This window comes from Carassius gibelio, chromosome A10, assembly GCF_023724105.1.
Source record: "Carassius gibelio isolate Cgi1373 ecotype wild population from Czech Republic chromosome A10, carGib1.2-hapl.c, whole genome shotgun sequence".
Classification (NCBI taxonomy): Eukaryota; Metazoa; Chordata; class Actinopteri; order Cypriniformes; family Cyprinidae; genus Carassius; species Carassius gibelio.
The window spans coordinates 18,047,586-18,075,191 of NC_068380.1; the positions used below are offsets into that span (position 1 = coordinate 18,047,586).

Consider the following 27,606-nt stretch of genomic DNA (forward strand, 5'->3'; position numbering starts at 1 on the left):
AACATCTGTGAGGTAGAACATAATGCGGGTCTGTATTTTGGCAAGCTTACTTCGTTACAAAGGCTATTAACATGCAATACAAGCACTTAAATGAGCAGAATATACCAGATTCAAAGGAAAGGGGATATTTACACGTGGCCCTACGTGTGCTTTACTGATCAAATAGCTATCCTGTTAGAAAGTGAATGTAATCTCAGACGAATTTCAGCCAAGTGTGATGCATTTGGTTGCACAGGGCTCATATGAGAACATGAATCCGATTCATTGAAATGCATGAAGTGACCAAGTGTAAATACTCCCTTAGTTTTGAAAAATTCAAAATTTTGTAAAAAGGATCACAGAATACTAATAAAAATAATAATAATACAAAAAGCCATACATGTGTCATTAGTTATACAAAGAATAGGAAAAGTCATAATATTGCCGTCAACTATATAAATATCTAAAACAACAGGTAAGCTAAAGAGAAAATGGCCTACGCATTAAAACCATAAAGAAAGTGCATATGATGTACAGATGACAGTGGCAAATGTCTTATAAATGCATATAAATCCTGAAAATGGAAAACAGATCATAATAATTCAACTTGTGTGACAACATAACTTTACAGAAATGCAGGCCATCATTCTTTCTTAAACTCTCCTCTGAATCAAACAAACATGCATCACATTAAAGGTAAAGTGGACCTAAATCAAGACGTCATTTGAAGTCAGTCTTGAAGTGATGCTGAGTTCGGAGGTTTCTAATTATATTTCTATGCTTCTAGCTACCGTCACAGCACAGCATGCAGTGTGTCTGGGTGCCATGACAACTTCATGGACTCGCTGCTGCTGGGTTGACAAAGAAGCACTTGAATATTATATATGTTTTCATCACGAATATTTACAGCAGACGTTTTTATCATTTTAATTTGTATGTATCTGTATATTACATTCTTGTTTCCTCGGGTGGGCGACTCATGTAGTCTTGAAGTGCCTGATGCAGTGGCAGCCATTTTCCAATAGACGATTTTATTGCACTAACCCATCTAGGAAGAGCAAAAGAACAGAAGAAAAAAGGACGATGTTACTTCACCACGTTAATTAATTCCTGATTTATAATTTCAGAAGAATTCATGCCATTTCATGTGCTGCCTAAACACCTCCTGTCAGAAATGCAGGTTTGGAAACAATAATTCATTCTTTGTTACAAAAAATAAAAAAATATTTTGTTCAAAATTCATTAAATGTTATTTTTGTCAGCTAAAATTAGTCAAAGTACAATAAACTGAAACAAATTAATATGATATGACAAAACATTGTCAGCATGTCTTAAACACCAAACTGTATGAAAATTACAATTTCGTAGACTGATGAGTTGAAACAAAAGTTTTCAGCCCCTTTGACAGTTGACTTGTGGACTTTATTGAATGTTTTGAAAGTGCTTCAAGATCAAGTTAATTACCGTTTGTTCTCATTTGCGTTCTCTGCGCAGAGGTGGAACACTTTAAACTCTTCAGATGGAGGTCTGAGCTCAATAGCAGATCTTTTGGATCCCACTGGCTGATCCCTCACTGTGAAACCATGCAGGTAGATTCCTCCTGAATAACACAAATGGGAGATATTAGTTGTCATCCAAAGAGCTGGTCCCCCCTTTGCAGCTGTGATGCTCCACTCTTTTTGAAAGTTTTTCTCAAGATTTTGGAGTGTTTCTGTAGAGCATTTGTGAAGCCAACCAGTGACGCTGAATGAGAAAGCCTGGCTTGCAGTCTCCATTCCAGTTCATCCCAAAGGCGTTTGATAAAGCTGATGTCAGGGCTCTGTATGGGCAAGTCAAATTCTGCTACACCAAAATTCATCCAACGTAATGTCTTTATGGACCTTGCACTGGGCACTGGGGGCATAGTCATGCTGGAAAAGAAAACGGCCTTCCCAAAACAGTTTCCAAATAGCTGGAACCATAGTATTGTCTATAATGTCTTGGTAGTAAGCAGAAGCATTAAGTTAAGTATGGCAGACATAGAAGAGTGATTGGTCAGTGATTCGCCACTGCTCCAGAGTCCAGTCTCTGCATGCTTTACATCACACCAGCCCACACTTGGCACTGCATCTGGTGATGTGAGGATGGCATGCAGCTGTTTGGCCATGGAAACCCTTTACATGAAGTTCTCACCATTCAAGTTAAGTCAAGTCACCTTTATTTATATAGCGCTTGCGTCAAAGCAACTGAACAACATTAATTCAGTCTTTATGCTGAAATGAATGCCAGTGGAAGTTGGTGGGACTCTTCAGCAATGGAATCAGCAGAGCATTAGTGACTCTTATGAACTATGTGCATCCAGAGAGACCCCACACTTTGACTTTACGTGCCGAAGCAGCTGCTGTTCCTAAATGCCTCTGCTTGCCAATAATGCCTCTTACAGTTGAGCACGAATTTCATAATTCCAAATACTTTTTCCCATATAATGTATACTGGGAGTTTAATTTCAGGATAGAGTTGTTTTGTTTTATCTGGAGGTCTAACAGTTCTAAGACATACCTATCGCGCAGGTTGACCGGATGCTTGCATAGAAATAGAGGCATCCGTCTTTCAGAACACAGTAGTGCTGCACCCATGAGTCCTTGCTCCTGTCCAGCTGGTGGAGTAACCCAAGGCATTCTGGGTTCTTGACTGCCAGAGGGGGCAGATTTGAGTTGTGTCGAGTGACGTCCATCCACACGTGATTCTGCTCAAGCAATTAATATCATTAGCATTATGAGCATTACCACAACAACATCGGCTTCTTTCAACCAGTGCGATTCAATTTAGCAAGACACTGATTTATTAATCGATCTTGTTTATTCTCATTTATAGTAGAATGAAATACCATATTTGGGTATGTTAAATGACAACAAATAATACATGCACAAATCATTAGGAAGTTACCTGAGTAATAGGATGAACCGCTCTACCCATAGCCTCCAGCCACCTGAGAAACACACAATTACAAACTTCTTTATTCATTATTTGCTATTTACCATATGATTTTTGGTATGCACGTTAGTAATCGCATTTAAGTAACGGCAGTCCCTCTGAAATAAAATGGATTGTGCAAGGGAGTACAAGGCAAATAGGACACCAAGAGACAGAAATCGCAGTAACACACAGACATAAACAAAACTAAAGAGGGAACTAACTCAAACTGAGGACTTAAGTACATAGAGCAAACGAAGGAAACTAGATGGGACACAGATGAAGCAAATCAAAAATGAGGGAAACCAAATCGGTTACTATGAAAAAATAAGACTTATGAGGAACACATGCAGACAGAACAGAACTGAGCATAATCCTAACATTTCCCCCAGATAGGTTTTTATTTTATTTTTTTTTACCTTTGTAAGAGCACTTTATATGATTATCACAGGTAAACTGCTCTTTATGTTTAATTCACAGAGTATAGTACACATGCAGTGTTTTCTTATGCAAATCCATCACTTGTTGGGAAAAGTACTGTCGCTTGTTACTGGAAAAGCTGAACGATTTAGAAAACAGCTGAACTAGTGTCACTCCATCAGACTATTTTTATTTGTAACTCCTCAGCATTGCTTAAATTAAATCAATAGAATGATCTCTTCATTTTAAAAAGCACTGCATGTTCTCACCGCTTCATCTCTTGGTTTGATGTTGCACACAAGTAGTAAACTCGGTTCCCAGAGACAGGACAGCATCTGAACACAAACGGCTTTCCTAAACTGGTGTCTGCTTCCACTACTGCTCCTTCCAGACTCGTCACAGACAGAGCTTGACTCTTCCCTTCATCCTGTCAACGAGAAACGCATTTTGTAAGTCATTGCACATTCAGATTGTACAGGTTCAACTCTTTGGATGAAACAGAAAACTGCACTCACGCGCTTGTTTCTGTAGTAATAAAGGCAGCAGTCATGTCTGAGCACGAACCACCTCTTTCTCCAGCCTTTCAGCAAACTGGAATGAGTTCGCTTATGCAAGTAACCCCTACACGCTGGTCGTGGAGTGTTAGGCATTCGACCGATATCCGAGCCAATGGTCAGCGTTAAAATGTCTGGGCCTTTATTATTCGAACCAGAAATCACATAAAACAGACAAAAATGATTTAAGTAAGTTATACAAAAGCACCAGTAACACTTTATTTTGATAGTCCAAGTATCAACTATCAACTACCAGAAAACTGGGCATGAAACAAATCAACCTAAAAAAAAAAAAAAAATAAAATCAACATGGAGTCTATTGCAATTCTACACTAGGCAAGGCGAGGCAAGGCAAGTTTATTTATATAGCACATTTCGTACACAATGGTAATTCAAAGTGCTTTACATAAAAGAAAGTAAAATAATCAAGAAAAATAATAAAAAAAATAAAAACAAGCAATTTTAAAACTTTTAAAATGATTAAAACATTTAAAAACAGTTAGAAGATGATTTTGCATTAAAAAATAAAATAAAATAAAACAGGCTAAACAAGAGCGGTGCAAGAATTGAGCCTTGTGGGACTCTGCATGTCATGGACGTCCACTTAGACTTATGCTCTCCTAGACTCACATAATAGCCTCTCCCTTCTAAGTATGATCTGAACCATTTGAGTACCATCCCAGAAAGCCCGACCCAGTTTCCCAGTCTCTCTAGTAGTATGTTATGATCGACAGTGTCAAACGCAGCACTGAGATCTAGCAATACCAGCACTGATATTTTGCCAGAGTCACAATTTAAGCGAATATCATTTATTATCTTAATGAGTGCTGTCTCTGTGCTGTGATGCGGTCGAAAACCAGATTTAAAATTGTCCAGGGTATCCATTTGAGTTTAAGTATTTGTTCAGCTGATTAAAAACTACCTTTTGTATAATATTGCCTATAAAAGGAAGATTAGATATTGGTCTAAAATTGCTCAAAATTGTGTTATCAAGATTGGTCTTTTTCAGGAGGGGCTTAACAACTGCAGTTTTTAGGGAGTTTGGAAATGTCCCAGAAAGACACTACACAGTTTCATGTGAAATGTAACATTTCTGACTACCCAAAATCTGCAGACTGGCTCTGACTTTCAGCTGGTATTGATTCCTCCAAACTGCAAATCAGTGTAAACGTGAGAACTGCTGTAATGTTGTCTGATTGTGCACCCTACCTTGTCGTGCGAGGTCAGCTGCTTCTGAGTGTGGCACACTAGTGACATCAGTGCCGTTTACCGCCAGCACATAGTCTCCAACCTGCAGCCCTGCCTCCTCCGCTGCTCCATCTGAAACACAGCACACCAACAGCTTTATCTGACTCCATACGAGATCTCGACATCTGAGAAACATGTTTATACAAAAAAAATATCAGCAGTGGGACTTTTGTGCAAGTTTAACGCAAAAGAGAATGTTGTTGACTGGTTTTGTGGCTGCAAAGAAGACTAACTGGTTAACACCGCACATGTGTACAAAAACACATAGGATTCATAGCCTCTCTAAAATAGTGACTTGTGAGTGTACAGCAGCATGAATTAATAAGGCCAAGCCTAATATCACTGATGCAGGAAATATATTTTTTTTTACAACATACTGAATTACATTAATTAATGATTATGAATTATATAAATCTATCTGTTCAAAGTTGATATATGTTTTAGAAGTCAATCCACATGTGTGTTTAATTTGATTACAGATGGCAGGATAATAGAGCTGTTCCAAACCTGATTTCAAGAGAAAACATAATTATTATACAAAATGGAGAACTAGTATGAATTTTGTGTGATTTGTAAGAAAAGTACTATTTGTATAAAAAGCATGAATGAAGCTCTACCCCTAAACCTAACCCTCAGTGGAGAAGGAAGTGCTCCAAGTGATTCAGGCAAAACTTAACTGACGTGACTCTGCACACTACTAAAGCGATTGTGCAGGTGATCCGCAAGGCCATGGCCAACTTTGTGGTGCTGTAGCACCACCTTTGGCTAAATCTGATGGAGATCAGGGACGCTGACAAGGTCACCTTCCTAGACTTGCTAGACTCTCCTAAGGGACTGTTTGGCCCTGTCGTAGATGGTTTTGCTGAGCAGTTTACAGCAGCACAGAAGTCATTGCAAGCAATGCGTCACTTCCTGCCAAAGTGCTCCAGTGTGGTGGCTGTTTCAAGTTGACAACAAGGCTCCATCAGCAACCTGCCAAGCTGTCGCCACCTCAGCCCAAGTTTAAGTTTGAGCCTTGGATTCAGCAGCACCCCTGGACGATGAAACACAGCATGCTTCCTAGGCATCAGGGTCCCTGTAACAGAGTAACCAATCCCCGCCCAATGCGGCCAACTGCCACTAGAAAGTTTCAGGCTTGGAAAGCTATCCTGGATGTGTCAAGTTGGATTCTAAAAACCAGTGAATGAGGTTACTTTCAGTTTGCTCGCAGGCCACCTCACTTCAGAGGCATCATTCTAACTTCGGTATGGGACAATGATGCTCACGTTTTTCGGCCTGAAGTGCAGACACTACTTGCAAAAGGAGCCATGAAAATGATTAATGTAGTGAACAGTGAGTCAGGCTTTTACAGCCGTTAATTCCTCAATGCCAAGAAAGATGGCAGGCTCAGGCCAATTCTTGATCTCAGGCCGCTGAACTGCTCACTCATGAGACAGCCGTTCAAGATGCTGACTTTGAAACAAATCCCCCATGAACTGCTTTATCAGTGGATCTAAAAGACGTTTACTTTCACATATCGATTGCCCCCATTCACGGACTGTTCTTGAGATTCACACTTGAGGGAGTGGCCTGTCAATATACAGTCTTTCCAGTTGGACTGTCTCTGGCCCCATGCACTTTTACGAAGTGCATGAACATGAATATTTACTGTACCTTCTGAGGCAGATGGGAATGCACATTTTGAATTACCTTGATGATTATCTGGTTTTAGCCAGATCAGAACAGGAACTCATTGCTCACATATTGCTGTTGGTATGTCACCTGGAGCAGCTTGGGTTGAAAATCTATTTGGCCAAGAGCTGTTTGTCTCCCATCCAATGAGTAGTCTTTCTGGGGACATGATTCTGCCCAGATGGATTATGGACATCGCGGACATGGATTATGCCAGAATGCCCCCAGACTGTTCAGCATCTAGCTGCATCATTCAAACTGGGAATTTCACGTCACCTCAGGGCTTTCCACAATGGTCTCATGTCGGCCATTTCCTCTGTGATTCATCTTGGTCTACTTCACATGCAGCCCCTCCAGTATTGGCTCAAAGAGCTGCATCAGAGCTGTGGCCCCTTGGAGGTCTCCTCACCTGTTTCAATAGTGCGTCCTATTGGGATCGACCTCCGGAAGGAAGGTGGTCAAATCAGATCACTCCAACTCTTGGTTGGGGAGCTCTGTATAAAGGAAGACCGGCGTTCGGATCCTGGTCAAACCTGGAGCAATATCTTCACATCACCAGCACTAAAAACCTTCCTGCCAGCCTTAAGGGGTCTTCTCCTGGTCATCTTGGACAACATGATGGCGGTAGCCTTCATAAATCAACAAGGTGGTCAAACTCCCTTTAGAGTTTGGCTTGACGTGTCCTTTTATGGGCACAATGCAAACTAGTTTAGGTGCTGGGCAGATTGAACCAAGGGGCAGACATGCTGTCCAGGGGCAATGTAACTCCAGGAGAATGAGACTACATCCCCTAATGGTTCAAATTATCTGGTCTGTCTTCGGCAGTGCAGAGGTGGACCTCTTTACCTAAGAAGAAAACTTCCACTGCCCAATTTGTTTTTTTGAAGCAGTGAGAGGCACTGACCCATGTTTGGCCCAGCACTCACCTGAATGCCTTCCCCTCGGTTTCCGTGCTTCCTTAGGTCATTAGACGGGTCAGGGAAGTCAGATGTTTGATCCACCTGTTGGCCCCAATCTGGAGGAAACGGGTGTGGTTTCCCAAGTTGATTCAGTAGCTATCAGAAGACCATTGGGTGACACCACTGAGGACAGACCTCCTCTTGCAAGAAGCGAGGAGTATGATTTGGCATCTCCAGCCAGAGCTGTGTTTGGCCCCTCAACGGGAGTCTTTACAGCTCCCTGCTATTGAAATTAATAAATTTTTTGAGACCAGAGCATTTTCATACAATATGTCTCTACAGCCTTAAATGGTCAGTCTGCATGCTTAATGAAAAAAACTAAAGCTGATCCAAACTGCAGCACCTAGAGTTCTTATTAGTACCAGGAAGTATGACCAAATTAGCCCGGTTCTGTCAACACTGCACTGGGACCCTATTGAACAACGAATACATTTTAAAATCTTGCTTATTACTTATAAAGCCCTGAAGGGTTTAGCTCCTCCATACTTGAGCAGCTCATATAGCAGTTTAGTCCTTCATGTCCGCTGCAGTCTTAAAACTCTGGCCATTTGATAATACCTAGATTATGAAATCAATTGCATGCAGCGGATCCTTTTCCTATTTAACGCCCAAACTTTGGAACAATCTACCTATCTTTGTTCAGGAGGTAGACACACTTTGTCAGTTCAAATCTATATTAAAGACTCTTCTATTTAACCTGATATACACATAATACACTAACACATTTCTAATTTTCAAAACCGTTAAAGGATTGTTAGGCTGCATTAATTAGGTCATCCAGAAACTGGAACACTTCCTATAACACCCAATGTACTTGCGACATCATAAGAAGAATGGCATCTACGATAATAATAGCCTCTTTCTCTCTTATTCCCAGGTCACCGTAAACACCAGATCCAGTCTGTGTCCAGATCAGTTGGTGGATCAGCACCTAGAGAAGACCTCTACAGCTCTGAATGTCAGCAGAGACCACATCAATTAGATGAGCCCTAGAGATAGATCCTGTACGAAGACCTCGTCTCCTCGATGACCATCCACACAAGACCAGGCAAGCCAGACAAGTCCTCTGCTCAATCTGACCTATGTTGCAGCCAGGATTTACACCACACCATGCTGGTTTCATCTTGCCATCTCATCTTCATCTTTTTTCTCCATTGCTGTCACAGATGAAGTTTTGGTTCCGTGTTAGTGTTGCCTCTGGCTTGCTTAGTTGGGGAAACTTAATTTCTGGCAATATTGGCTTGATTTTGAATTGGAAGAGAACTGAACCATGTTAAATGATGACATCACTGAATCAATGATGAACTGACATTAACTAAAAACCAAACTGTTTTCTATTGTCCTTTTTGATCATTATCATTGCATTATTCTGTTTGGCACTGTAAATCTGCTTTGACACAATCTGTATTGTATAAAGCATATGGTGTGGTATTCCCTATTCTCACAGACTTATAATGATTATTGAAACTTTACTTATCATCCTTGATGTGAACTGGCTTTATACAATGCCTCGAAGCTATTCCTTTTTATAAAATCTAATAAAAAACTAGTGAGTTTCTATTTTTTTTTTGCTTTTACATACATGTACATTTGATGTTTTGCTAATTAGATCTGTGTTCTTGATAACTTACTTGTGTCCACCTCAGTAACCACGATGGGTTTGGAGAACTGTATTCTGAAGCCCCATGGATACTCGCCCATGCCTTTGCTGATTTTCACCGTCCGCTCACGAACTGAAATATATAATGCATCTTTAAACACTGTAAATCATAAATAGCCAGTTCTAGCCTATGATCTTGTTAGAATGCTATGAACCCACTGGCTGCTGGTCGAGTACAGCTGGTGAGACAGTGTGGACTATCATTCTGGCTAACTTCATCTCCATGGTATATCCATGATACTGAGTGAAAGGTTTCTGTGTAAAATCCTCTGTCCTCAATATCTCGCATCGACATGTCCACTGAACGAGTGTCCTCAGAGTTCAATGTGTCTTATAATGAAAAAAGAGAAGTCAGTATTTAAAATAAAAATACATTCAGAAATGTTATCATATCAAAAATTAAATTTTTTTCTCTCAAACCCATACTTAAAACAAAAGGCAGGACATAGAATTGACTAATTTCATTCACTTTATACATCTATTAAATACAGTAAATCCAGAGAAATTGGGGATTTTCAAGTGGTCTCTCTCTATATATACATATATTACAAATAATTAACTATATAAATATAATATTTAATAATACATTTATATATAACATCAATATATGAATGTGACAACTAATAAAATAGCATAAAGTAAATTCTGGACCATTATTTGCAGAGTTTTGCCATCATAAACTTCACACATGACAAATGTAATGAGCATGTATATGTGTGATTACCTGATTCCTCTGTTATAATGCTAGTTATAGAGCTTCCTCCTGCAGAGCTGCGCTGTTTGCTCTCTTTGAAGAGCTTCCTCCTCTTTGCCCAGTGGTCTGAATGCTCCTCTGAATCTTTATGAATGGAGTCTGTTGGGGGCCTGAGGTGTTCTTTGACCTCTAAAGAATCTAAGAATGATAAAATATGCAAAAATGTATTGGTCTGATGACAGCAACATTGTAAAGCCAAATCCAACAAAACACTAAAACAATGTTTGAGCCGTTTTAGTCGTTTTCTGCTTCGGGCAGAGATATTGTAGTGGACATCAAGTGATGAGCTAACACAGATCCAAATTTGATAATCGTACAAAACCACTGTAAACAAAAATGTCCTGGAATTATTAACATGATAAGCTGAATGGGACACATATATATATATATATATATATATATATATATATATATATATATATATATATATATATATATATATATATATATATATATATATATATATATATATATTAGTTTTTTTACGTATTTGTCTCTGTCTTTCTCAGTCACTGATTCACTCATTCAGTGATTCAAAACGATTGATTCATTCAAAAACAGTGACTGTCTTTATGAATGGGTCACTGAATCACTGACTCAACTGATTCATTTAAAAATGGCGAATCATTAAAATATATTTTTTTTAATTCTTAAAAGTAGGACACATGAGCATCTGCTAGCCAGCCATGGTCATAACTGGATTGTTCAATAAGAAGCATAAAATATTTCAATGCTCACTTTTTGAAGCACTTTGCCGTTCAGACGAATCATTATTATAGAATTTGGTTGTCCTAGAGACATCTGTGCCTGTTTTCTCCAGGGATGCATTTGTTTGCACTACTCCAGGCTGTTGAGAAGACATGTCCATTTGTAAGGTTAGCTTAGCGTTAGCCGAGGTTATGGTTTTTTGTGCTTGGGAGTAGTCCACGACCTCTTCCACAGCTTCTCTGATACTGGCCGGATCCTCTATTGGAGACCCAATAGGAGACTCAATCACAGGGCTCAAAGCATCTATCTGATGTTCCTGTGAAACGTCCTCATCAAACGAGAAGACATGGTTGCCCTGTAGAAATCTCTGCTCACAGTCCCCAGTGATTATTGTCATTACCGAACCTCTCCGTTTCTTTGGAGCATCAGCTTCATCTCCATCCCACATGTGATGCTTGATACTGTTAGGTAATCCCTCATTTATTTTCTCTTCAGAGTTGCACAGTGAAGGTGGGATGACATGAATTAGAAGCTCCCTTTGATGACTCTCCATGGTGTCACCTGGAGAATTTAACTCATCCAGCTCCACCATCTCCTCATCAAAGCCACTTTCATTGACTTCATTCAGCTCAGGCGGTCCCACCGAGGTGCTGTCTTGATCTGTGCCATCATCGATCATCATTCCCGCAGCGACCTCTGAAACCAGTTGCTCCATCTCGTCTAGATGTGATGGTCCTTGATATTGTTCGCCTCTAAAGAAGACATCTTCTGGACTCTCATCAGACCTGGATGGATAGAATGGGTTTTTCGTTGTGCTGTAAGCCTTAAATTTGGCAGTACAAGAGTCAGGACCGGTTGTAGAGCTTGAGCTTGGTCTGTAGCTGCTGCTACTGGAAGATTTGCGTCTCTCAAGCGGACAAAGTCTTTCGTCTTCTACATAAAATCTTCCCATCCTGTCTGCTTGAGAGGGAAGCGACTGCGTGAAAAACGACGACAGTGTGCCAGAGGAAAACGACTCTCTGTATGAGGGAATGCTCTCTCTGGCTTGACTCATTTGATATATCAATCCCGGGTACGTCTTTCTTCTTTTGGGAGGAATGTCCATGTAGCCTGCGGGATGAGTTTCTAGGAAGGCGATGCTGTTGTTGCGCAAGCGCGTCTTCCTTTCGTGATTTTCTATAAAGTTTTTAGTGAAAGAAGATCTGTTTATCGAAGCTCTGGGATTCATGAAAAAGTGTTCCTGAGGTTCATTTGTCCTGTTGTCCGGTGTATTCTGGCGTGTAAACTTTTTGCAGAAGGTAAGCTCAGATGCTGTCTGTGAGCAAATAGTGTTGTCGTGCCCAGTGAATCTTTCTTTGGGACTGATTTGACAAGATGCAACATTTTCTGCAAGGAAATCCAGTGCATTAGTCTTCTTATCGGCAAATTCATCAGGGGGAGGGATATCCCATAATGCCTCATTACCAAGAACACTGGGCAGTGAGCGCTGTTTCTGATGTTGCCAGAAATCAGAGGGTGAAGAGCAACTGGAGGATGCATCAACCAGTGTGAAATCTGTGTCCGTCTGGCCACCGGTGTTCACCCAACGGAAGTTATTTTTACAGCAGCTTTTACGACAAGCCATTTCTTTGGGGTCATCCCACGAGCTCTGACTCTGCGAATCATGTGTTGATTCTGCATTTAGCTCAGCAATGCTAATCGTATAGCTAAAATTCTCACTGATGTTTTGTTTGTCATCTGCTCCTTGCCGGTTCCATGAACACACGTGGGTATTTTTTAGAGATTGACGTTTCTCAGTTCTAAAATGAGCCTCTTCTCTTTCGTTTCTGCAGTTGTGAAGAATAAAGGTGGTCTTTATATTTGAATCATCTGATGTCACGACATTGATCTCAAGCTTCATATTTGGGCTCATGCATTTGACCTCAGTGGTTGTGACTGCTATCACAGTACTAACTGTTTCTTCATGGCATCGGTCGAACACAACTCTGGGCGAAGACAGTCCAAAGTTATCGATGGTCACAGAATGTGTGATTTTTAACCCTGGGCCTGTTGGTTCTGGGCTTGGCTTTTGTCTGTCTTTGTTCTTCTTGTCCTGGAAGAAATCGTCACAACTCCGTGTTCTGTTTTTTTTCTCCGTGGTTGGAGTCTCAGTCTCTTTCTCGTCTTCGGACACTGACAGTTCATGCTCTTTACAGAAGGAGTCAGTTTCTCCCTTCTCTGCAGTTTCCACGGTGTCCACCATGGTGTGCCTCTGAAAATTATATGGAGATATGCATTCTGGGCGGAAAGAAAAAGAGGTTTAGATACATTATGTTGCATTGCACACCCTGATATCTTTCTCCAGTCTTATTTGTAACAGAATCCTTGTTTATGTTAGATGGAAATAACCTCAAAAAGCTTCATTTTAGGGATCATTGTTGTTTAACCTGTCAGGGAAATTCTTTATAGGCATATCCATTTTATTTTTAATTTAATGTAACGTGCAAGGCTTCTGGTATCCCATGTCCGGTTATTTTAGCTGTATGAAAACACCAACGCTATCTCACGGCCAATTCGTACGTATTTTACGAGGTGGCTTATTCGTACGAATTTGTATGACCTCACTCGTGCGATTTTATACGATGTGTCTAAACCCCAGGTTAGGTGTAGGTCATACGTACAAATTCATACGAATTGTGAAAATCGTAAAATACGTAAGATTTGGCAACAATTGTATGAATTTGTATTAGTGTGGACGTACAAATTCGTACGAATAAGCCACCTTGTGAAAAATTGCCGTGAGATCGGGTTGGAAAACACTAACATTTCATCTGGATTACATAGTCAGATTCCAAAAATTAAGATTATATTACACTTGAACATACTCATAATCAGACTGCAGTTACTTTATATTGACTACATATTATTCACACAATAGCAATAAATTGTTCAGAATTGACAGACTTTTCATCGTTCTTAAAATAGCCTACAGCTTATAAACAATCAGAAAGTCTTCCAGCTTTGTGGACACTCACACAAGCACCAGTTATTAGTCAGGTGGCTATAATTACACAGAAAACTGAGACAGCATCTTAATATACAAAAATAATTTCAGTTTTAAAAAAGTGTTTTCTCAACATTTCAATGTTGTATCGACTACTGATGGACACATCCATTTGTATTTCAATTATCACTCAGTGGGTTTTTGACCTTATATTAATATGTGTTTGGAAGGATTCTGTCTTTCAAATACATTAAAATGCACAAATTCACATTATTTCTTGCTTACATTGAATGCTGTGATTCCAGATTTGTATTTATCTTTATTTATTTATTTTTAAAGGTAATTAGTTAATTATTAAGTAACACATTTACATATTCACAGTTCTCTGATGTTGGTTAACAGTCACATGACTTTCAGGTGTTTAATTTTGATTGTCATTATATTTTTTTATATTTATTTTAATTTTACGTTTTTATGATTGAATTAATTATTAGCTTTTATTCAACTCACAAACCCCAGTTTGAAAACCGGACGTAGTGTAATGTTTAAAGCATTTCATGTTGTTAATAACAACGAATGGATTATCGTTGAATTTTCTAATAATCAAATACAATTTTCTTTCTCTTTGCATTTTAATAGAAATGTATTTCAAAAACTACCAGATTTAAATCAATGTGATAAACGAGTTTGGTCAAATGCAATCCAGAAGTAATCAGAAAGAAGTCAGATTATATTAACTAACGTGAAATGTAATGGCTTATGTTACTAACTACAGTTTTCATCATGTAATTTGGAATCACTAATGGATTACAGTTTGTAAGCAGGTAAAAAAAAAAAAAAAGTTATTTGTCATCATATTATTTCAATTTATTATTATAGTCATTAACACACTAGTTTGTATTGTATGATAAATGTGACCCAGGAGCACAAAAGCAGTCGCTGGGGTATATTTTCTCAGTATTTAGATTTTTTTTTTTTTGCTCCCTCAGATTCCAGATTTTCAAATAGTTGTGTCTGGGTCAAATATTGTCTGATCCTAACAAACTATGACTGATTTTGTGGTCCAGGGTCACATATAGTCAACTACTACATTCCACATTCTGTTTTTCTAGCATTTCTTGTAAAACTATAATTTGGTACATTTTCATTGTGATTTTCTACATTTCAAAGCAGATTTCAGCGTAATGGTGAGTGCTGTGAAAATAGGCATCCCCTAATCGGGCACCTGTGTCTGGGCTGTGCTGCAGCCGTGGGCTAAGCGTGACTCAGACGGTGTTTAGGGGATTACTGTCCACACATGTCCCAGGAGCCACTTATAGATCAACACTCACGTTTACTGCTGCTGGAGCTCTTCCTTCGGCGACTGTTCCTCCTCTTCCTCCGACTCATTCTGCTGGACGGCCTGACATTTACAGTCCTGTACACTAAAACATAGAAACATGGGGCCGTTTCATCATCTGTGTCACTGTATATTTATAAATACACTATCATTCATTGTGAATTCTTCAGAAACAAATGAATTAATCCAACCTAATTGTTAACAATTAAACAACTAAACAAGCTGAAATGTTATAAATGTATTATTGTATATAGAAATTAACATTCATCTTCATGAATAAATGCTGTTAAAATACTGGTCATTGTTATTTCTAATTGGCTCGTGCATTTAGTAACACTTACATTATTTAATTTAAAATGATACTTTTACAAATTATTAAATTTTTAAAAGCTGTTTGCAGGTCAGTCAACAAACGGACAGAAATCGCTCCATAAATGCAATGTTAGTTTGCTCTACTTATAATACTTTCTCATTTAATTTCATTGGTTTAATGTTTAAAAAAAATAAAATAAAATAAATATTATTTTAATGGAAGACCATGACAAGTGTATCTGTCTTGCCTTGCCAATTTCACAAGAGTCAGCAATGTCCTAACCTTGCCACAACAAGCACTAACTATAGAGACACATTCAAACTATATGGAGCCATATGAATCCAGACAAATGTATATTCCTACCTTTAGGCGGTCAGTCACGTTTCCACTGTGGTTTCTTTAGAGAAGTAATGATGAAAGGCAGTATCTGCATCCCCAGCAGCTGATATCAGGGCACTGCTCCACTTCTTATTGTTCTATTCTTGACATAAAGACCAGAAGGAGCTTAAATGAACTAATCCTCCTCAGCCCCAGCCCTGTGTCAGTGGATGAAACACCCTTCTGAAAGGGAGCCAGTAGCATCTCCTTTAGTTTTGGTAAGGAAATGTATTTATTTATTCTTTCTTTCTTAAAAATGAAATGAGAGAATCGGTTAACTTTTAATTGACAAATACATTTCCAATAAATATACAATAATTACTAAACTACAGCATACATTCTATCTGCATTGACTTCAATATATAAGATCATTTATTTATTTATTTACTTACAGTAAAGGGTGAGTAAATAGTGATTGTATTTTCGGTGAACTATCCCTTTAAGGATCAGAGTCTGAGTTGACTGAGATGATGAGCTGCGTCATGATACCACCAAAGGCTGATTGGATTGGTTTTGTCAGCACAAAAGCATAACCGAAATAGAAATGAACTGTATTAGCATCATGAAATGAAGACTATCAGCTGCTCAGTTTTCTGATTTAAAACAATTGTTCTTTCGTAAACTCCAAATATAGCTCACCCCAAACTAACTGTTTAATGGCAAACACATTGGAGATTAACAGACAAGCTGTCAATTCATTAAGTGTAAGCTGTTTACAAGCTGTCAACTGAAGCCGCTCTTCCATTGACATCCATTCAAAAACACAATTCATGCCATTCCATTGAAAACACCTGCACCCTCAGTTCGGCTGCCGTGGCATTTTATTACTCTTTCTAAAATTAAGGGTCATCACGATTGGCTCTGGTGTTAATGGTCACGCTGGTCAGGATGTCTGTAGACTTCATTCATCTCAGTTCAGTGCAGATGTGTAATGTATTTCAGTAAATGTAATTAGTTTCAATAATTAGTTTCACTTTTTGGATACTCTGCAGTTTTACTGATATAAACAACTTTTACTCTACTTCACTACATTATTGAATAAGTATCTATACTCTGTACTCCATTACATTTGTAATGAGTGTTGAAATTACACTTTACATTTGGCAAGACATCTAGCTTCTTCTGCAGCAGTTTTTTCATGAAAGAAGTGATAGCGCCAACTACAGGGCACTGAAGGTACTATTATATCTAGTGAGTGTTGCCCTTACTCACCCAAACTTGTCAACAAGGCTGCTTTACATGACTAAGCATTGTGAACACGGTTTGTTATGAAACTACAGTATTTGTAACTACAGGCCTAAGATTGAACCTGTGCAGTGTTGTCTTCACAAGTGAGTTAGAGATAAGGGAGTGTCTCCATCTCAAGGGTTTAATGTCCTCTGGAAGGAAACGTTTTGAATTCTAATGACTTCCCTGCTCTTGTGTTGTTCACACTTTAGTCATACGCACTTTCACACACTGCTTGGCTTCAGACACGAGTCACGAGTCAACACCAGTCTAATGATTATATTTGAAGCTTCCTGCCAAAGTGTAAAGTAAAATAATATGATTCAGCATTGTATATACTGTTTAAATAAAACAAGTTATAGAACAGTTAAACCACTAGTGAAGGGGGGGAATTGGTGTTGGTCCTGGTGACTCATTTGTGCTGTTTTGCACTGATGTGTGGTCACCTCATGAAGACAGTCGGTTCATTGGTGAACGGATGTTATGGAGGATATATGGCACCAATAATGAAGTGCAGTTAAACAGCAGTTGTGCGTCATCACATCTTCTTGGGTCCACTACTATCAGGACACTATCAGGATGCATTTGCAGCTTCGACAGGAGCATCAGCTGCAGTTTAATGGACATTAAGTCAGTGGAGAGCAATTCTCCAATCTCCATCTCCACTTTTTCATGACACAACCATTTGCAGCATGTAATGGATTAGCAAAACCCCAAAGACCGGAAAAAATACAAATAAACCAAATGGTATTATTTAAATTTTCTTACTTTATTAGTAAGTTATCAATTCAAGTAACTATTACTTGGCCTGTAATTAAGTTAACTGCATATGTTAATGCATGTTGCCAGATAATGTTTACTTTGTGCATGTCGAAAATGGGGAGGAATAGCCTATGTTATCCGTAGATTGTCACAAATTGTTTTAAGAAAAACATAAAAATATACATTTATCTATTACTTTTTTCGTATTTTGCTTCAGTTGAGTTAGTTTGGCATAAATTACATTTGAATTATTTTATGTAACCAATATCTGGCAATGGTATAAATAGTTTTTCTGCATTGGTCATCACATCTATCACACTGAAACAAACAGTAACCTAAACACTAACTTTAACCTTAGTTTAGCATTGTCAGCACATTCTGATGCTAGCTAGAATTAACCTACTGACTGATGAATGTGTATCCATCCATCATAAACTTTAAATATTGTAAAGGAGAAACCGATTGCTTTATTTTTTTATTTTTTATTTTTTTCACCACAACAGCACGGTGAAAGTAACATATCGTCCATGAGCTGTCTATCAAGATAGTGTGGTGAAAGTATGCATCAGAGCGGATGATGTATGCTTGACGACAGACCTCAGTACACTTCACTATCTCTGACAGACGTAGAGTGGAAGTCCAATCTGAGCTGGATGGAGTTCTGACCAGGGCCCTGTCCCAAATCACACTCTAAACCCTCGTGGTCTTCCTCTGAGTCAACACTTTCCTAATGCTGTCAGGTAGAAGTCTTCTGCAGAGCTCACCTCAGTACAGGCTCGACAGAAGTGTGCATCGAGGGCATAGCTCTCGTGAGCACCCTCATATAGGTGAATAATTTTGTCCTAAGTAATTGGTTTCCAGTTATGGGTTGATTAGTCCTGTTGTTGTTGTTGTTGTTTTTTTACATCTTTTGTTTCGTGTGGCTATGTGGATACATTAATTACTCAATGAGTTTAACATGATGAATAAGCGAAGATTTATGCCTGTTTTGCAGCCAATGTGAAAGTGACTAACACTAAATATGACAATCCCCACTTTCTCCCTTTCACAGTAATATGAGTGCACCTCTTTGTATATCTAAAATCTTCTTCAGTGCAGGCTTGGCAGCCGTCATGAACCGACTACAAAAGACTACTCTAACAACATTTTTTATTTTAGCTTAGATGTAAACGTATGCATTTAGTAGACGCTTTTATCCAAAGTGACTTACATTGCATTCAGGCTAACAATTTTCTCCTAACGAGGTGTTCTTTGGGATTTGAACCCCCAACCTTGCGCTTGCTAACACAATGCGTAACCACTTGAGCTACAGGAACACATATAACTGTATTATCAATGTATTAACAACAAATATGAATTCTATAGTATATTCTATAGTATGAATTCTATAGAACTATAGTATAAGCCTGGATTAAAGCACTTTAAAAAATGAATATAGTATTTAGTAAATTTAGTTAAAAAATATAAATAATAATAATAATAATTGTATTTCATCTCATGTTAGGTTTGACATCAAAGATGTCTGATATCATGAGCATCCATTCTGCTTCATATACTGTAGACCATATTTAACTGGACAACTAGGGACAGATTATTCTTGAATAGCAATTATAGCAATTATATTTCTATCTGTTCCTAACTCTCTCTAAAATGTGCTTTGATGCGCTGGTTTGATAACTTGTGGTTAAAGCACCACTCAGTGGTCAAAAGCTGCAAATGCACTTTATACCGCCGCCGCCGCGGTACGTGCGGCGGTAAAAGAGGCGTTTTCGATGTCTACTTAGTGTATATAGTTTCTTATGGTCATTATAAACTGCTGGTCCTTTAACCGTATTACTGTCAGGCTGCTGCTAGTTTTTCTCGTTTCTAAACAGCAGAATGTTTTACTCAGATTAACGGAGGATGATGCTGGCAGAGCTCATGGTCACTTGAGGCTTGTTAAGTGCTGGCAGGAGCTCTATTATACTGCAGGCCTTGACTCGCCGGTAACGAGCCTTATTACTCTGACATGTCTAAATACCACACACATTCTTCCTCACACACACACCAGCATCAGTTCTGCTCAGAGCCAAAGCGCTCATCATCTGTTTGAGTAAGGACCGCTGGTAGACTGACCTTAACACAATCATTTGAGTCTACAGCAACCCTTAAAATGTTTCCATGTGTGAATGTTACATTTCTAGTTAATGGATGATTCAAGTACACTCCCGGTACAGTAACACATACAGTATTGTGAATCAGCTTAACGAATAATAATATTTATTCTTGTGACCTATAATACAATCATTTAATCTTGTAGGCACACATGATGTCTATACAGACATATATATCAGACGTATAACAGAAACCCGCTGTAAGCTTTGGGACTAAGCAATTCCTGCATCCATTCAAATTCTCATGAGCAACATTTGCACAGATTCAAGTTTAGTATCACATTAAAGGTCTTCAGTACTCTACTGTAGTTAATATACAGCCGTTTACATCACCACAAGAGAGTTTACATACAGTGTAGCACTTGAACTTGATTTATATTTCACTGTCATGCTAAAATAGAGAATTACAAAATAGATATATCGCTCTCAAAAGCACTTGCTGATATTTTACTAAACATGTAGTGGATAGATCATAATAGTTTACTCTAAAGAACACTTTAAATATGAATAACTAATATTTAATATCATTATTGTTTACAATATTCAGAACTGACACAGCCACACTGCAAAAACTGATTTTCTTACTTAGTATCTTTGTTGTTTTCCATAACAAATATCTAAACATTATTAAATCAAGATGCATTTACTTAAGAAAAGCTCAATTACTTAAGATATAAAGTCCTATTTTCTATAAAAAACGATAAGTTTAGCTTAAAACAAGAAAAAATATCTGCCAATGAGACCAGAAAAACACTTGTCTTTCCTGTGAATGAATTATTAATTTTCTTACCCCACTGACATCTATTTTCTTCTTTTAAGCAAATATGTAAAAATAAAAAATAAAATCAGAAAAGAAGATTTAATATCTTAAGACATTTGCTTCTCAGGTAAATATATCTAGACAAAAATAAAGTTTTACAGGTTATTCATGCTCATGTGAATTTAGCTGATCTTTCCTTTCATACTACAATATGCCTCGATACAAATACTGTGCTAGGAAAATAGTCAACTTTCTTTTTGAAAATGCACATTCATGAACTCTTTTTTTCCAAAAAAAGAAAGTCCAATCTAAGGCATATGGAAGTAAAATAAAACAATAGCAGCCTTACTTTAATAATAAATTGCAGGTCGAACAAAAACCTTTTAGCTTGTTTTAATTGACTACTACCTGCTCCAGATGATGCATGTAATCATGAACTGCCATATATGACGTATTTTTTATACTGTACAGCACATTAATGTACTGTAGCCCAGCCTGTGCTGTAAGGAACGCTGCTCTCCACATCACAGATTTAAAGCTATGAGCAGGACTGATTGCACTGCTTTTCGTTAGTCTACATTGTTGATAACAGAAAATGCATTAGTACTGCCATTGTGTTCATGCACGTTAGCCTCTGTTTACCAGACATTTTCTCTTTTTGTGTGGTCTAGGACAGGGTCAAATCTGGTGCAAACCTATAGCAGCATCACAATCACATCAGTGAGAGGCTAAAGTTATATTAAAATGATAACATTGGCTCGCTAGGCATTTTTCTCCACAGGAAATTGTGTCAAAGAACAAGGAAATAATTCCTGAAGTAACGAATTTAAAGCGTAACCTTTGTGATATGGAAATGAGCAGCCAGCGTAGTCATCAAAGATGTTACTGTTGTGATCCACAGAAGAAAGAAAGTAAACTGTTGTCTCAGTCCTTGTTCCTGCAAATGCACTACGGTAAGTGTATGTCCAATATTCTTGTCTTGAGGTGTAAACAGTGTTAGCCAGAGCATCAGTGTCCTGAAAGTGAAACCGTTTTGGTTTTCCAAGCACACTTTGGTATTGGTTTTTCACATGACCACACATTTGCCTTTGAGCTTCTCGGCTCGTTTCTGCTGCTTGCTCTTCTTGCCGTCGATCTGAAGGCTAACAGTCCTGCGTTTCTCCAAATTAAGCAGCTCTTGGAACAGCTCCTTGACGTTGTGATTTGTCTTAGCTGACGTCTCCATGAAGGCACACTTCCACCTCCTGGCCATGGCCTCTCCGTCACTGCTCTCCACTTCACGAGCGCTCACCTCGTCGTTCTTGTTGCCCACTAGCATGATTGGGATGCTCTCGATGTCCCCCTTGATCAGACAGATCTGCTCGAAGATGGGCTTGAGCTCCTCCAGAGACTGTTTGCTGGTGGTGGAGTACACTAGGACGAAGGCGTGTCCTTTGGAGATGGACAGACGCTGCATGGCAGGAAACTGGTGACTGCCCGTGGTGTCTGTGATCTGCAGCGTGCAGATGCTCTTGTCACAGCTGATCACCTGCCTGTAGGTGTCCTCCACGGTGGGGATGTAGCTCTCGCGAAAGGTTCCCTTCACGAAGCGCAGGACCAAGGAGCTTTTGCCCACTCCACCGGCTCCAAACACAACCACCCGGTAATCATTGCTTTGCTCTGGCATAGTGCTGTATATAAAAAAACTGAAAGGAATGATAATGAAATACAAGTACACAAGCATAATAGTTATCTACTGATATGTACACTTCAGTAGGCTACAATGTGGCTCGGGATGTGATGCAGAAAGATAAAGGACCGAGACAACCCAGCGTGAACTGTGAGCATCACCTAACTATACCTTTAAGACCATTTGATATACAGACAACTGTACCTAATAAACAGAGTGTATTTTAAATAAGAAATATTGTATAAAAACAAAAGTGATTCGTGGATGTGATTCGAAACTCACCTAAATGTTGACGTATGAAGAGGTAATTTTAAATCCCGCTCGTCATGTCGCGGTAGACGATGGAAACGATGGGATGTCGGTTGTTTTTCCTCTGAAGATGCTTCTGGGGCTCGACTGTGGTCTTCAGAGCGCGAGCGCTGTTTCCTGGAAGCAGTGCTGACGCGCTCCCGAGCGCTCCCGTGACGTCACCAGGGATTTCTGCGTCTCCCACACATCCCTCTTTAAGACATGCTGTGTATTCCTCGAGATCCCGTTTTTATAGTGTTTGCCAGGCATACAGACTTCTTTATTACGTTCCTCTGCTTTAGTTGTTCCATCTGTGTCGAGTCACCCTTTAAAGCTCTCTATACAATGCAAAGTGTTAGGCTTTTGCGAAGTTAAGATATTTAAGATAAAAATTTTACAAGACTGAATATTTACTATTCAAAATGTGAACAGATAGCAATGGCATAATATTTGCATACTAAACTGTGATTGGCTTTATTTTTCCTGCATAGCCTATATTTAACCATTTATAAGCAGATTTGTCTATGACTTCACAAAACCTGAAAAATATTGCCTCCTCAGGAAAAAATAAATAAAATGTAAGTGATGAAACTGTAAACTGTGAGCTACCAAAGCTTATTTTCATACAGATTTATTTTTGTATTACTGAGCAGAAAACATATTTTTATGTGTAAGTAAACACATATGACTATATAAAGGAGAGATCTAACATAGATTTGGAGCTGTGAGTTCTCCATGCAGAAGCTGTTGCTGAATTCAGAAGCGCATAGCATACTTCTCTACTCTAGCATCTAATCTTAAATCTTTCTACGGCAAAATAGTAAGATTAGGATGCTAGCATTGGTATGCATCTCATTTTGAGGGCTGCGCCCTCCGAGATGCTGAATTGTTATCTTACATTTGTCATTTGTCAATTACATTTACATTTAATCCTTTAGCAGACGCTTTTATCCGAAGCGACTTACAAATGAGAACAACATGATGGACAAGAAAAGAAAAGGTAAGTGCTAGTATTAGCTGGTTAAGTGCTGGCGAAAAAGATGAGTCTTTAGCTGTTTTCTGAAATTAGGTAAAGACTGGAATTGAGTTTGGGAGGTCATACCATCAGCTGGACACAGTCCAGGAAAAGGTCTGTGAGAGTGATTTTGAACCTCTTTGGGATGGCACCACAAGGCATCGTTCACTTGCAGAATGCAAACTTCTGGAGGGTGCATAAGATATTCCTCATGATGCATGAATTACTACAATTTGATTTCTTTGTTATTATGGAATATAATGGTTACTTTTCTGAACAGATGAAACCAGCATGTGGTTTAATACCAGGCTGCAACACAGGTCAGACTGAGCAGAGGACTCGTCTGGATCCTGTAGTCTTTGCTGAGGATTTGGCTGGCGAGGTCTTTGCAGGAGTGTGTCAATCATCTTTTCACAGTTAGCATCCTTTTATACCCAGTCCACATTTTAGTTTATTTAATTTATGCTATACTCAACAATTCATCCTACCATATTGGAAAGAAAAGAAGCATGTTTATTCTCCAGTCGTGGGTCTTATGTTGAGAACTCACGTTATGTTTTTGCATAATGATGCACAAATTAATGTTCAAATGTATTTCACAAATATAGCTCAGAATGTGCGTTAAATCCTCCTCCAAAGTGGCAATATTAGCCAACAACCAAAAAGGGCATGAATCTGTGCTTTGAATTTCCAGTAGAAATAGTAGACATCTTTGGGATACTCATTTCAACATACTGTGATTTGAAACACACTAATTCAAATTTTGATGGATGCAAACTTTGATGCAGGGTTTTTTTTTTTTTTTTTTTTTGACAGCACACAGGTAAATATAAGCAGCTTTATCATCATTGAGAGACAAGGACCTGAGGATACTGGTTTTGGATGATTATCTGCCTCTTCCTCTGCCTCATGGGCATGATGTTCTCATCACTGACATCAGTACACTGGCCTCTGGGTTAGATCAGGATGAGAGATTTTCTGCAGTGAGTGTGTCAACAGCTGATCCCATCGTGAGACCTGTCCATGGTACTGAAATCCTTAACTCACCAAATTCTGAACCGCTGGCGTGTGAAGATCAAGTTCTTGATCATAAAGGGGTCATAAGATTACTAAAGTCTAGAATCCAAAGAGATATGTTTTATAAAATTAAGACTCTGCCACGCGCCCCTAAAAAAGCTCATTTAAACACGCCCCACGTGTCTACATCACTGTGTGGAAATATTTGTGTAATGTCGCCCAAATGTTCACGCAAAGAAAGAAGGCATGGTTTCAGTAACACAGTTCGTGTTGAAGCAGTCATGTCAGGGAGATGTGTGTGTATCTAGGAGGAAGCGAAAGCACTTTATTTGGCCTTCTGAAAGTAGATCTAATCTTTATGATACTTACAACCAAAACGCAATGCATTTTATAGACAACCGTTTCCTGAACCTAGGAGAGGAGGTCATTCTGACTTTGCTAAGACAATCTGGCGCTTCTGAATCTGCTTCTGGAAGTATGTTTTGTTATTAGTTTAAGTATTTGCTATTGAATGTTCAAATGCAGAGTTTTATTTGTCGCATGTGTGTGTGTGTGTGAGAGAGAGAGAGAGAGAGAGAGAGAGAGAGAGAGACATGGTCACATAGTGGAGTCAGTTGTCTTAACTGTCCATACGAGCTTCATCACTGTGTCTGTCACACCTCTCTGTTCCCCTTTCGGGCTTGAACTCATGGTAAAACTAAGCACATTATTAACTGTCTTTACATTTATTTTAAAAGATGAAGCTCACGATTATGGAAAGGGGCGTTACATTTCCAACGAGTGCCTTTCTGTGTTCGGCCAATCACAGTGCACTGGGTCAGCTGGCCAATCAGAGCAGACTGTTCTTGTCAGAAGGAGGGACTTTTTAGGAAATGAGGCATTTGAGAGCAGAGCATAGAGGAACTACAGTAATGTACAGTATTGAAAAAAATCATGGGTTTTGAACATCAAAGCATGTCAACATATTCTGTTACACCAAATACACAAAATAATGATCTTTTAAAAAGCATCATATGTCTCCTTTAAGGTTAGTTATATTAGTTTCAGTCAAGCAGGTAGGTGAGTAACACGCTTTGTCCATTTACACAGCATATCCGAGCTTTAACGTGGACTTTAGTAAGGGATATTGCTTTTCCTCTGAAGGTCAGCACTTCATGTTATAATGAAACTGGGGTTACATGCCAAAACTCTTCAGAACTGCACTGGAGATACAATATTTCCAAAAATGTTTTCACCCTCAGGCCATCCAACATGTAGACAGATTTGGAGAAATTTAGCAGCTGATAAAAGCATGACAATAATCCAGAAGTAATCCACACCGCTCCAGTCCATCAGTTCACATCTGGAGAAGAGAAAAGCTGTAAAAATCCATCATTAACTCTCTTTTTGGACTGATTTGGTTTGTCAACAGTGCTTGATCTTTACAGATTTATCTCTCGATTCAGACAAGACAACTTTTTTATGGATAAAGGACTCAATATTATGGATAAAGGACTCAAATTTAAGGTTTGAAGTTAAAAACATGTTTTCACCTCACAAGTCGCTGATGGACTGACACTGATGCAATGCTACATTTCTCCAAATTTGATGAAGATACAAACTCATTTACATATTGGATGGACTGAGGATGAGAAAGTTTTCAGCAAATGTTCATTTTTGGTTGAACTCTTGCTTTAATACCTGTGCGGATGTCACTGCGTCTTCAGTAGCTCAAGCAGTTCCTGAAGAGTATTGAGAGGTTACAGTATCTGTCATTCTGTTCAGGTCTGTTATAAGGCTTCAGAACCAATGCATACAGGGTTGACTTTATGTTTCCTGTGATGAGATACCAGGCGAATGTTTTAGACAATCTGTTCTGTTCTCACATACACCAGGTATGAACCATTTATTTTTTATTTTTTTGCTGAAAAATCAATGCAAAACTGAAAAACATTGATGAACACTGGGAGATTTTCCACATTTAACAAAATGTCACTTTTGTTTTTGCAGATGTTCTGACCAAATATATAGATCAAGCATAGCTCAGTGCACACATAATGTGATATCAAAAATCTGTTCATAATTTAAAAATGTCTTGGTGTACTCTCTGAACAACAGATGTGGCTGTTTGAGTTGAGTTCAAGCCCTGTGCTGCCCCCTGCTGACAACAGAAGACACTTCAGTGAAATTTATACTTAAAAATTCAGTGCCTTTCTTCAGGCAGCATTTTGGACTGATTCCTGAAAGATCATGTGGCAATGAACGCTGGAGTCACGATTCTGACGATAACTAAATTCAGCTTTACCATCACTAGGCCTATACACACACACACACACACACACACACACACACAAACAAACACATTCAAATTGAAACGTGAAATTTTTAATTGCAATAATATTTCATAATTTTACTGCATTTACTGTATTTTTGATTAAAATAAATGCATGCCTGACGAGATGAAGGTTAATTAAAAACATTACATTTTTATAGGTTTTGAGAAATTTTGAGAAGTACTGTACCTGAAGTGCATATCCAGAAAGAAAGAAAAAAAGAAAGAAAGAAAGAAAGACAGACAGAAAGAAAGCAAGCAAGAAAGAAAGAAAGAAAGAAACAGAAAGAAAGAAAGAAAGGTCCCCAGATAGCAATCATGAGGCGTGAAATGTGATCCAGGATTCAGTTTAAATGTCACTTTGTTGCGAAATTCTCAGACACTTGTTCTTGCAGCTGTGGCTCATCTCTGCATTTCTCTCTCATTGAAAATCCCTCTGCCTTAGCATTTATAGCATAAATTATATCCCTTTAGTGATTATTATAT

The 27,606-nt window shown here is 38.6% G+C and overlaps 2 protein-coding genes across 3 annotated transcripts; both read right to left on the reverse strand.

Moving 5' to 3' along the window:
- Positions 1-8: 8 nt before the first annotated feature.
- Positions 9-16,024, reverse strand: LOC128021432 (uncharacterized). The gene is made up of 13 exons (XM_052608586.1): positions 15,904-16,024; positions 15,220-15,312; positions 10,936-13,182; positions 10,168-10,335; positions 9,603-9,773; positions 9,415-9,516; positions 5,115-5,225; positions 3,867-4,045; positions 3,621-3,778; positions 2,905-2,947; positions 2,518-2,704; positions 1,444-1,579; positions 9-1,027 (listed from the first exon to the last, which is right to left on the reverse strand). The coding sequence occupies exons 2-13, from the start codon at positions 15,275-15,277 to the stop codon at positions 928-930; spliced, it is 3,660 nt and encodes a 1,219-aa protein (XP_052464546.1). The 5' UTR covers positions 15,278-15,312; positions 15,904-16,024; the 3' UTR covers positions 9-927.
- Positions 16,025-19,768: 3,744 nt separating this feature from the next.
- LOC128021439 (GTP-binding protein Di-Ras2-like) lies at positions 19,769-23,471 on the reverse strand. Of its 2 annotated transcripts, none has more exons than XM_052608598.1 (2): positions 22,772-23,471; positions 19,769-22,490 (listed from the first exon to the last, which is right to left on the reverse strand). In XM_052608598.1, the coding sequence occupies exon 2, from the start codon at positions 22,484-22,486 to the stop codon at positions 21,887-21,889; it is 600 nt and encodes a 199-aa protein (XP_052464558.1). In that variant the 5' UTR covers positions 22,487-22,490; positions 22,772-23,471; the 3' UTR covers positions 19,769-21,886. The 2 variants fall into 2 exon arrangements, with proteins under 2 accessions (XP_052464558.1, XP_052464557.1); XM_052608597.1 differs by having other exon boundaries at positions 19,769-22,505; positions 22,772-23,470.
- Positions 23,472-27,606: the final 4,135 nt, after the last annotated feature.